The sequence below is a fragment of the Hemitrygon akajei genome, unplaced genomic scaffold (genome assembly GCF_048418815.1).
Source record: "Hemitrygon akajei unplaced genomic scaffold, sHemAka1.3 Scf000033, whole genome shotgun sequence".
NCBI lineage: Eukaryota > Metazoa > Chordata > Chondrichthyes > Myliobatiformes > Dasyatidae > Hemitrygon > Hemitrygon akajei.
In genome coordinates, this window is record NW_027331919.1 from 11889455 (window position 1) to 11902179 (window position 12725).

Consider the following 12725-nt stretch of genomic DNA (forward strand, 5'->3'; position numbering starts at 1 on the left):
AAAGATACAGAGGGGAAAATTAAAAATGTAGCTGGTGTAAGTATGAAATAAGGTTTAAAATGCGGCAGGCAGGTCGGGCAGTGTGTGAGGGGCGAGGAGCAGAGTCCCCGGTTCAGGAGGGAGTCCCTCCACCCGTCACGTGATCCAGCGTCAGGCTCCCATTTCAAACACAGATCTGCAGCATCTGATGTTCTCGCTTCCGAGGCCCCGCCCCCGCTCTCACAGTCTCCGGATGGGCGGTGCTTTTCTTTCCGCCCTCTGTTGAAGCGGGTTGTCGGCGGGGAGCAGGTGGACCGATCGCTGTCTGCGGGACAAATTGATCGAGTTCTCATCGGTGAGCATTGAGGCCGGTCATTAGGGGTGAACGTGACCAACGATTTCCCATCGGTGAGTACTGAAGCCGATTCGGGTGAGGGGTGTGGTTGAGGGTACCTGATGTCGGGCAGAGAGTCCCGTTAACTTCCTCGAACTGACGGCCTCGTCCTGCTTCCTGGATCCAACCTGTCGTTGTCGGTCCGGGTTATGGGACCTTCACGCCGAACCGCCTGAGATGAGCCGCCGCTCAGCCCCTGGTGTTCTGGTCCCAGGAGCGGGATGAGGTGGCGATGCCGAGATTAAACACAGGCAGTAAGATGTACCTGGTGAACTTTACCTCCATCACCCGGCCCGGTAGCGGATCCAGACTTCACCTGGATCGACGCCTGGGGTCGATATTTGTTTTACATGCTTCCATCACACCGGAAGCGGCCGTTCGGCCCGTTGTGTGCTTGCAGACAGCGAGGGCTAAACAGAGTGATCTCACCCTTGGGGGACACTGCTCCACGTGTATAGTAGATGCATCTTTCCCCCGTTCAGACAGAGGTTTATTTGAAATCAACACTCGGCGGGGTAAAAGCGGCCATTTTAATTTTAGTTTCACCGTTACAAAATGGCTGCAGTCATCGTCTTTGCCAAAACGACACTTGTATCACATGATGAGTTTATTTCCTTTTTCGGTTATTTTCAGTGAGCCACTTCCTCTGTTTCCATGGTGACAGCCCGTCAGAGCTGCAGCGAGTGTTTCACTGGTTCTGTGGGCACGGCCTCTCAGCGCAGAGACAGCGGCCTCAGGGGCAAATGCAACAGAGTGACAGTGGGGGGAAAGGATGCTGTGAGCATTGACTGTATGGTCTGTGTTACACCAGGGTCAGAATGAACTGACAACTGACAGAGTGACAGTGGGGGGAAAGGATGCTGTGAGCATTGACTGTATGGGCTGTGTTACACCAGGGTCAGAATGAACTGACAACTGACACATTGGTTGGGGTGGGGTGGCATTGACAGTCAAGGGTGGCAATCAGTTACTATCTGTGCATTAAAATGAAGAGGGAGGAAATACTACAGTTGCAGGAAATTTAAAGTCAGGAGGAGAAAGATACTGGAGACGCTCAGCAGATCTCGGACAGTCTCAGTTCTGGAACTGGGTCTTCCACCATTTCACCTTTCAGAGATGGAGTCTGATGTACTGAGTTCCCAGCGTTTTCTACTTTGTAATTTGACACTTTGTTCCTGCTACACTGCGGGAAACATGGCAGCCAGCTGTGCTGGGCAAGATCCCTCACAGCAGGAAGATTGTGTGATCAAATGTGCTCGGTTATAGCTGCTGGGGTCAGGCTGAAGTGTATCCGCATCCTCCACACAGACCGGGGAACCAGACTGAGCCCCGGCCCCGGCAGAGGGTCATTAGGTTCCGGTTCCACCTTAGTTTGTGAATCGGACATGGCAGGAACACCACGGCAAATCGCCGGCACCAAAGCGTCTGTGTATGGGTGATGATATTGGGCTGGTGACACTGAGGATATGGAACTGGCAGTATGCGGGCTTCAGTCCAGGTTGGTAATTCCACAGCTGGGATCGGAACTTTCTCAGTCTGGAGTGAAGCTGAAGTCTCGGGCTTCTGGGCATCAGTCATGGGGAAATCACCCTCTACACTGCCCAATAGGACATCGTATCTGTCAAGTATTTTGCATATTATTTAAGAGTTCACTTGGAAGTTGGGTGAAGTTGTGCAGTGATGTTGTTTATCTGAACTTTAGTAAAGTCTGTAACAAAATCCCGCGTGGCAGCTGATCGGGGAGGCTCGGTCACGAGGGAGTCACGGGGAGCTGGCGAGGTGGATTCACTCCGGGCTCGAGAACAAGAAGCAGTGGGAGATGATTGAAGATGGTTTTAGCGAATGGAGGCCTGTGACGAGTGGGGTGTGTGTGTCAGTGTTGAGACCTCTGTAATTCACTATTCATGCCATTGATTTGTGTATGAATCAACATGGCTACACAGAGTATTATGTACAGTTGTGTTCACCCTACTGTAGTAAATATATTTGCAAGCTGGAGAGGGTGCGGAAGAGATTACTGAAGATGTTGCCTGGACTAGAGGGCCGAGTCAGAGGAAGAGTTTGGCCGAGCTGGATCTTTATTCCAGAGGAGAATGAGGGTGACATTGTAGGAGCTGATGGAATCAAGTGGGAGATTAGATAATGCGGATGGTCGTGGTATTCTCCCCAGGGTTCAAGATCCAAAATTGTTTAATGTCACTCCAGTACACAAGTGTGAAGGAGAACAAAATAATTGTTACTCTGGATCCAAAGCAAGACAGAAAAAATAATGATGGAGACCACAATAATAGACAAAACACGATACATAAAGTATGATCGTTTAAAAATATTGATTGTCTGTCCATAAAGTGAGGTTAAGCACAGGAGTGTCTGGACATATGAGACTGACATTGATTGTCTGTCCATAAAGTGAGGTTAAGCACAGGAGTGTCTGGACATATGAGACTGACATTGATTGTCTGTCCATAAAGTGAGGTTAAGCACAGGAGTGTCTGGACATATGAGACTGACATTGATTGTCTGTCCATAAAGTGAGGTTAAGCACAGGAGTGTCTGGACATATGAGACTGACATTGATTGTCTGTCCATAAAGTGAGGTTAAGCACAGGAGTGTCTGGACATATGAGACTGACATTGATTGTCTGTCCATAAAGTGAGGTTAAGCACAGGAGTGTCTGGACATATGAGACTGACATTGATTGTCTGTCCATAAAGTGAGGTTAAGCACAGGAGTGTCTGGACATATGAGACTGACATTGATTGTCTGTCCATACAGTGAGGTTAAGCACAGGAGTGTCTGGACATATGAGACTGACATTGATTGTCTGTCCATAAAGTGAGGTTAAGCACAGGAGTGTCTGGACATATGAGACTGACATTGATTGTCTGTCCATAAAGTGAGGTTAAGCACAGGAGTGTCTGGACATATGAGACTGACATTGATTGTCTGTCCATAAAGTGAGGTTAAGCACAGGAGTGTCTGGACATATGAGACTGACATTGATTGTCTGTCCATAAAGTGAGGTTAAGCACAGGAGTGTCTGGACATATGAGACTGACATTGATTGTCTGTCCATACAGTGAGGTTAAGCACAGGAGTGTCTGGACATATGAGACTGACATTGATTGTCTGTCCATACAGTGAGGTTAAGCACAGGAGTGTCTGGACATATGAGACTGACATTGATTGTCTGTCCATACAGTGAGGTTAAGCACAGGAGTGCCTGGACATCTGAGACTGACATTGATTGTCTGTCCATAAAGTGAGGTTAAGCACAGGAGTGTCTGGACATATGAGACTGACATTGATTGTCTGTCCATAAAGTGAGGTTAAGCACAGGAGTGTCTGGACATCTGAGACTGACATTAATTCTTCTTCTGCATGTGACTTGCGCCTTACATGCCTGGCCGATCATGACTCTCCACATCCAATGATCCCTCACAGCGTCGATGATACCTCGCACACTTAGATCTGTTAATTCTTTCACAGTGTCCATATATTTTCTTCTTTGACTTCCTCTGTCACGTTTCCCAGGCATACGGCCTTGCAATGTAAGACATTCTATTCCTCCCTTTCTAATGACATGGCCCAGGAATTTAAGTTCCCTCTCATGTAATATTCTCATTAAAGATCTTTTTGTCTGGGCATGTTGGAGTACTGTCTCATTAGTTACCCCATCTCTGGATGATATTTTCAGAACTCTTCTGAGAAACCACATTTCTGTTGCTTCTAAGTTTCTTTGGAGTTCTGATGTTACAGTCCATGTTTCGGAAGCATACAGCAAGATTGACCAGATGTAACATTTTAGTAGCCGAAGCCTTGTTGTCACAGAAATGTGTCTGTTGGGAAAAATAGATTTCATTTTTTGGAAGTTGTTTTTGGCAATGGCAATTCTTCTTTTTATTTCTACTTTACTTCTAGCATCTTGTGATATAAAGCTACCATGGTAATTACAGCCGGTCTTTTGTTCAATCTCTTTTGTTACCGATGGACAATTGGCACTTGGAAGAATTCTGCTCTTTTGATGTTAAGATATATTTGGATTTTTTTTTTTATAATTGATGGTTAGACCAAAATCTGCACTTGTCTGTACTACTTTGTCTCGGAGTATTTGTAGGCCTTCTGCAGCACTTGCTATTTGGGTGGCATCATCTGCATATCTCATATTGTTGATGGTAACACCTCCAATTTTTATCCCATTTATGTCTTCTATTTCTTTGAAAATCATTTCAGTATAGATATTAAATAATTTCAGTGAGGCAACGCATCTCCGTCTAACTCCTGTTTGAATTTTAGTCCAAATGCTTATTAAATCATCAATTTTTACCTAAACCATTTGATTCCAATACACATTTTGAAGAGATTATTGGTCCGTTCCGTCAATGTTTAGTTTACTGAGAATTTGAAATAATTTTTCATGTTGACTTTGTCGAATGCTTTAGTGAACTCAATAAATCATAAAAATACATCATTTTGATATTCAATTTCACTTTCTGAAAGTATTCGTAGTATGAAAATTGTGTTCCTAGCTCCTCTATCCTGAATAGACACTTATTGCAGTTTAGAAATTTCTGGGCTTAACATGTTTTTAATTCGACTCAGAACAATTCTCAACAAAATCCTTATTATGTGATTCGTAAGACTGATTCTTCTATAATTTTCACAGTCAATATTTCCAGGAATTTTAGGCAGAGTTATAAACACTGATTTCAAGAGATCGTCAGGGAATACACCAGATTCATATACGCCATTAAACACTTCAGAAAGAATGTCTATGCCCAGATCTTCTTGGGCTTGTATCAGCTCCATTGATATTTCATCAGGTCCAGTGGCTTTACCATGCTTCATGCTTTTCATTGCCTGTTATTTCTTATTTGGCAATAGGTGGGCCAGAATTAGGGTGTTTAATATCTGGGGGTTCCCCTCTACTACCTTCAGAAAAAGCTGCTCTGTATACTGAATCCAGCTCTCACATACTTTCTTGATCTGTTATGCATCCTGCAGAGGAGATTTCCTTAACTCCAGCTATTTCCTTTTTTTTTGTGCATATCTTTGCTGTTGTTAATATAGCCTTCTACTTGATTGCATTTTTGATTCAGCGATTCTTCCTTTGCAATATTGCACAATTGTCTGGTCTGTGACATTGATTCTATGTTCATAAGTTGACGGTGGGTACAGGAATGTCTGGACATAAGGAAAGTGACATTGATTGTCTGTCCATAAAGTGACGTTAGGCACAGGAGTGTCTGGACACATGGAGACTGACATTGATTGTCTGTCCATAAAGTGACGTTAGGCACAGGAGTGTCTGGAACTGTCAGGAAATGTTAAACTGGTAGTGGGTGGGGTGTGGAGCGTGGGTTAGTGAGTAGAGGTGTTGATCAGGCTTACTACTTGGGGAAAATAACTGTTTTGAGCCTGATTGTCCTGGCGTGGATGTTACAGATCCACAATTCCTTTAAGGTAGCACCAGAGTCATAAAGAGAGTTTTGGGCAGATTGACCTTCACAACGCAGGCTATTATGAAGAGGGGTTGGGATATTAATGCTAAAGTTGTAAAGGGCACCATGATTTTACAATAGGCAGAATTGTCTGCAGTTCTGGTCAGCTACTTGGAGGAAAGTTACCGATAAGCGTGAAAGAGTGCAGGGAAAATTACACGGATATTGCTGATATTTCAGGAATTAATTATAGTGATAGTTGGAACAGGTGAAAATTTATTACTTGGAATACAAGAGAATGACGGGGTACCCGAGCAGTGTTCCAACTTTTTTAAGCCATTTTGCCCTACAATTAAAGGAAGGGTCTGTGGACCCCAAGTTGGGAACCCCTGCTAGAGATACAGAAATTCTACATTTTGGCAGGAATAATCCAAATAGAACATACAGGGTAAATGGTAGGGCATTGAGGAATGCAGTGGAACAGAGAGATCTAGGAATAACAGTGCATAGTTCCCTGAAGGTGGAGTCTCATGTTGATAGGGTGGTGAAGAAGGCTTTTGGAACGCTGGCCTTTATAAATCAGAGCATTGAGTACAGAAGTTGGGATGTAATGTTAAAATTGTACAAGGCATTGGTGAGGCCAAATTTGGAATATTGTGTACAGTTCTGGTCACCGAATTATAGGAAAGATATCAATAAATTAGAGAGAGTGCAGAGACGATTTACTAGGATGTTACCTGGGTTTCAGCACTTGAGTTACAGAGAAAGGTTGAACAAGTTAGGTCTCTATTCATTGGAGCGTAGGTTGAGGGGGGATTTGATCGAGGTATTTAAAATTTTGAGAGGGATAGATAGAGTTGACGTGAATAGGCTGTTTCCATTGAGAGTAGGGGAGATTCAAACGAGAGGACATGATTTGAGATTTAGGGGGCAAAAGTTTAAGGGAAACACGAGGGGGTATTTATTTACTCAGAGAGTGATAGCTGTGTGGAATGAGCTTCCTGTAGAAGTAGTAGAGGCCAGTTCAGTTGTGTCATTTAAGGTAAAATTGGATAGCTATATGGACAGGAAAGGAGTGGAGGGTTATGGGCTGAGTGCAGGTAGGTGGGACTAGGTGAGATTAAGAGTTCGGCACGGACTAGGAGGGCCGGAATGGCCTGTTTTCGTGCTGTGATTGTTATATGGTTATATATGGTTAAATCTATGATGCTATAAGCAGGGTGAATGCAGGGAGACATCTTCCCCTCAGGCTGGGTAAGATCATGGATTTAGGGCAAAAACTGACACATTGAAGGGGAATCTGAGGGGGAACTACTTCACTCACTGGGTGGTGCGAATGCGGAACAAGCTCCCAGCAGAAGTGAGAGATGAAGGTTCGATTGTGGTATTTGAGCGATGTTTGGTTGGATATCTAGATGAGAGAGGTTTAGAGGGCTGTGGTCTGGGTGCGAGGGGATGGGACCACACCGAACACGGCACGGACTGGATGGGCTAACAGTCCTGTGTCTGTGCTCTAAGGCCTCTGCGAATCTCAATTGAAACTTCTGCACATCATCGACATTTGTTGCGGAAGGGTCGTATCCAACAATTTGTTTTTATTTTGGACCAGCATCTGCGCCGCTGAGAGTTCTGTAGAGCTGGAACCACCATGAGATTTACCGAATGCACCTCGACAGGGTAAAAACAACCACCGGAATTTTAGTATCACCATTACAAAATGGCTGAATGTTCAGTTCATCTTCGTCACAATGAAACTGAGAACATGTGACCTTTTACAGACGCGGCTTGATGTTCCTCCTTGCGCAATGACGCAGACGTCTCCGGGGGCTGGATATTGGTAGCATGAATCTCTCATTGTGAGATATGGGAACTCCCAGTGTGAGGTGTGGGAAAGATGTGAGAGTCTCTCGGTGTGGGCTGTGGGAACTCCCAGTGTGAGGTGTGGGAAAGATGTGAGAGTCTCTCGGTGTGGGCTGTGACCCTCTGAGGTTGGACCTGGGATAACACACCTGATTTGATCCAGATAAAATGAGTCAGGGGATCAAGCTGTCCGGGTTTATGAGATGTTGAGCGAGTATTTCTCTTCTGTGCTCAGGTGTTTGGTTGTGAAGTTCCTTTGGAAGCAAAGCAGAGAACGAGTCCCCGTTCCATCCCTCACAGGGAGAGGCTGTGGTTAAATACGCTGTTTTGTGTTTGCACCGGTAGAATGAGACCGGGGTTTCAGAATTCAATTCGTATTTGGAAATTCCCCCTGACTGTCACCTGTCCATCACCCAGTGGGAGTCAAAGAGAAACTCCTGGTGCTGAAGATAGAACAGAACATGGAACAGTACATCGCAGGAACAGGCCTTCCCGCCACAATGGTGTGCCAAACCAGCTGAAAAGTAAATCAACACCCTCCGAAATATACTAATGACTCCCTCCTACACAATGTCCATATCCTCTCAATCTTCCTCACACCCATGTGCTTATCTAAACGTCGCTTAAAAGCCCCCATTGTATTTGCTTCCACCACCATAACAGACAGGGCAATCCGGGCATCCACACCTCTCTGAGTAGAACAACTTACCCTCAGTCTGAATCAGAGTTTCCATTGACTCACTCAGGAGAAAGTTTGGTGAGTCTCAGTCACTCAAACGCTAGTTCTTTAGACATTACATTTCTGTACCAAGGAAGGTAGAAAATAGCTGGAGTCAGACTGAATAAGCCTAGAAATACCATTTATGCCTCTATCAGTCTCAGTCGCAATCATTGCAGATGTCAGCATCAGCTCTGCGAAGCCACGCACATTCCCTCACATTGCTTGTCCATTTCCAACATCACCTCTGACCTTTCCTTGCTTCGTCTGTGTTACGTCACATTATCTCAAAATGCGTGGAGAATTTCCTCCCGTCAGGAGACGCCGCTTTTGTTTCCTGCTGCAGTGATTGCAGAAACGTGGAATCACCATGAACTACAGCAACATGTCATTGACTCCTCTGTCTATTGCAAGCTGCAATGATACACTTGCCCTCGAGTATATCGGCGTGCGAGCCTCTGCTGAGAGCAAACCCCCTTGAAGCCAAATGTCCCAACACTACATTTCATTCAGTCCTAACTAGCAAATGCCAACCAATAATTTACATTTACATACCCTGTCGTCATCAAGTGGTTTTCTACTAATAAATTGTCAGAACATGCGAATCTGTGATTAAGCAGAATTAGGTTTTACAATGAAGTTATGTTCCTGTTTGACCCTGTACCAAAGGCCTGAAAATTAGGACCATCTCAGTGCACACTGTGGTCAGCATTGTCTCGGTGGGCTGAAGGGTCAGTATCTGTGATCTGTTGCTCTGTGCCTCTATCGGAAGTATGCTCCAGATATCACTGGACAGACATACAGACATGGTTTGGGAGTTGATGCGAACTGCGGCTCTGATACAGAGAATGGCTGTACTGTCACATTTGCAAAGTAATCCAACTCTCTCTGACTCACTGTCTGCTTGTGTGTAATTCAGGACATCACCAGAAGGCGGCGCTGTCCAACACCGGGATCAGATTGTAAACAAGACGACGACAATCAACAATCGTCAGTCAGAATCAGAATGGCTACAGGTATGTTCACCTGGATCTTTATAACTAAACTTCTGCCCTGTTGGTGCACAATAGTTCAGATGAAGAAGCTTACACAGGCGTTAACAGGGCAGAGATAAAGTTTCATCAAGCAGTGTCATTGATCACACTGGTAAAGTGCCTTTGTGTAATCGATCGGTCCAACAGTTCCAGCGCAGGGACCTGACACCAGTAATGGTCGAATGACTCCACTCACCAGGCAAAGCTTCACCTGAGTGAAAGGAGCCGGAGACCCTGAATCAGCAGGTTGAGAGTGAAACACAAACAAGGGTGTGACAACGGTGTTGCTTGTTACATCAAAGTCTACAGACAGACGGACATACTTTATTGATCCCGAGGGAAATTGGATTTCGTTACAGCCGCACCAACCACGGATAGTGTAGAAATATAGCAATATAACTCCATAAATAATTAAATAATAATGTTAATCATGCCAAGTGGAAATAAGTCCAGGACCCGCCTATTAGCTCAGGGTGTCTGACACTCCAAGGGAGGAGTTGTAAAGTTTGATGGCCACAGGCAGGAATGACTTCCTATGACGCTCAGTGTTGCATCTCGGTGGAATGAGTCTCTGGCTGAATGTACTCCTGTGCCTGACCAGTACATTATGGGGTGGATGGGAGACATTTTCCAAGATGGCATGCAGCTTGGACAGCATCCTCTTTTCAGACACCACCGTCAGAGAGTCCAGTTCCACCCCTACAACATTATCTAGGTTCAGTGTTTGTTGCACATTAGGGCCTGTTTAGAGGTGAAAGACATCTTCAACTTTCATTTACAAAATTCAGAGACAGGTGACAAGAGCATTTCCTGGATTTCAAAGCTTGTGCGATAATACAACACTTCAGGTTTTGTCAGGGCAGCTCTCAACTCCCCCCTCGCTGCGCAAAGTAGATGAGGGGAGTTTTCCGAACTCAGTTATCTGTAGCCGAGCCGAGAACATTGCCTGCCTTGGAAATGGCTGAGGATCAGGAGACACTTCATTTGTGGTCTGCATCGGTCTGTCACTGTCTGGTATGGAGGGGCTACTGCACAGGACCGAGTGAAGCTGCCGGAAGTTGTAAATATTCAGGGAGCGGTGTCTCAGAAAGGCAGCGTCCATTATTAACGACATCCAGCACCTAGGGCATGACCTTTGCTCACTGTTACCATCAGGGAGGAGGTACAGAAGCCTGAAGGCACACACTCAGCGATTCAGGAACAGCTTCTTCCCCTCTGCCATCAGGGAGGGTGTACAGGAGCCTGAAGGCAGACACTCAGCGATTCAGGAACAGCTTCGTCCTCTCTGTCATCCCATTCCTAAATGGACATTGAATATTTGGACACTCCCTTACTTTGTTCAAAATATACAGTCTTTCTGTTCTTGCACATTTTTTAAAAATCTATTCAACATACATAAGTGGTTTACTTGTTTACTTATTTTTTTAAATTTTATTATTATTTTTCACTGCCAGATTACCTATTGCATTGAACTGCTGCTGCTAAGTTAACAAATTTCACGTCACCTGCCGGTGATAATAAACCTGATTCTGATTCTGTTTTACGTGTGCAAGTTTACCCTTCAAGCTCCCGTGTTCCGGGGCAAACTGTCCCAGCCGAACCAGATAACAAACAACCCCATCCGGTAACGTACTTGTGAATGTCCCCGACACTCTTCCCAGCTGAATCACATCCATCCTGTAGATTGTTAGCAACTGCATCCTTAGCAAATGCAAAGCTCTCTCAGCGAGACTTTGTTTAGCTACTGGAACTGCACGCAAGACTCTCCCTTTGCCAATGACTTGTATAGTTGCTACATGGCAATTATTATCCAGGAGACGGGATGGGACCCAGGGGACCAGGCATCATGGGCTTCAAGGTTATGTTCAATCTGTAACCCAGGGGACTGGACGTTGTCCATCTCAAGGCAGTGGTCAGTCTTTGACCCAGGGGACAAGACAGTGTGTGAGAAAGCAACCGGAGAACGTGTGATCTGAAGGATCGGACCACGAGTAATCCAGTGGCTTGTCTGTCAGTGACACAGGTGACTGGACGGTTTGTGATCCAGGGAGAATTATGTCTGTGGGAGATAATCCCAGTGATAATTCCCGGTATCACCTAATGCCTTTCCATTAATAACCGCTGGTTATTGGTGTGTTCAGTTAATGCGTAGTCGGTGATCAGTATTTCTGTGTCTATCCAGTTCTTTTTCTGGGAGTGGATGTGTCCACTCACTGGTTTATCGGGATGGTCACCTAGCAGGATGTGTGGTTCACATTCACCAGCACAGTCCCACTCCAAATCCGGTCAGCAGGAGACCCGGCTCCATTGCAGACACCCATTGTGAATCCTTGTTCGAGTATAAATCACTCTAAACCTGCAATTCATCACTGACTGCAGGTGGGAAATTAAATTCGGTACAGAAAGTACTCAAGAGGCTTTTACCAGGCAACTCATCGAGGAAAGATGATCGGGACACGGGAAGCAAGGTTCCAAAGCAGGGTCAGATTGAGAGCAATGTCCCAATGGAATGCGGTCCGGCCGCAGAGGAGGAGAAGCAAATTCAGCCCAGCGAAAGTGACGTCAGAGACTCTGAGCAGGACCCTGGAACCGGCACAAGTGAGGCGACTGCCTGTCAGCCCAGAGACAGTGACGTCAGAGACACTGAGCAGGACCCTGGACCCAGCACAAGTGAGGCGACTGCCTGTCAGCCCAGAGACAGTGACGTCAGAGACACTGAGCAGGACCCTGGACCCAGCACAAGTGAGGCGACTGCCTGTCAGCCGAGAAACAGTGACGTCAGAGACACTGAGCAGGACCCTGGAACCGGCACAAGTGAGGCGACTGCCTGTCAGCCCAGAGACAGTGACGTCAGAGACACTGAGCAGGACCCTGGAACCGGCACAAGTGAGGCGACTGCCTGTCAGCTCGGAAACTCATTAAACACGGAATTGTCAAGTGCCCAACAGGGAGTGGGTGAGTGAAACATGAGGGTGATGTGTTCGCAGAATGAGGTGGGAAGTGGGTAAATGTGATTCCTTGTTGGAGGGTTGGTCAGAGAGGGGAAAAGTGTGGGCGTGTGCAGTCGGTGTAGTGTGGCACCGGTTAACGCACTACAGGAAATGTCCTACCTGTTCTGCGGATTTCCAGGATGTGTATCGGAGGAAATGCAGCTATCCGGATAAGGAGTATTTCCAGGATATGAGTTATGGGAAATGTATTCACCAGGATAGAGAGAGTATCTCTGGGAAGCGATAACCCCAACATTTATTGCCCATTTTAAACTGAAATCGGTGAGTGGGTGGGACGGTGGGAGAGA

At 45.8% G+C, this 12725-nt stretch overlaps 1 protein-coding gene across 2 annotated transcripts in view; it reads left to right on the plus strand.

Annotated features, from left to right (window-relative positions):
• The first annotated feature begins 275 nt into the window (after window positions 1-275).
• The window catches only part of LOC140719855 (NACHT, LRR and PYD domains-containing protein 3-like), a 38008-nt gene continuing 25558 nt past the window's right edge, over window positions 276-12725 (plus strand). The window contains exons 1-3 of one of the 2 annotated variants that reach the window (XM_073034777.1): window positions 276-387; window positions 9313-9409; window positions 11807-12382. In XM_073034777.1, coding sequence (XP_072890878.1) covers window positions 9400-9409; window positions 11807-12382 — 586 coding nt within the window. In that variant the 5' untranslated portion in view covers window positions 276-387; window positions 9313-9399. The remainder of the gene's footprint in view (window positions 388-9312; window positions 9410-11806; window positions 12383-12725) is intronic. The other variant, XM_073034778.1, reaches the window with a different exon arrangement.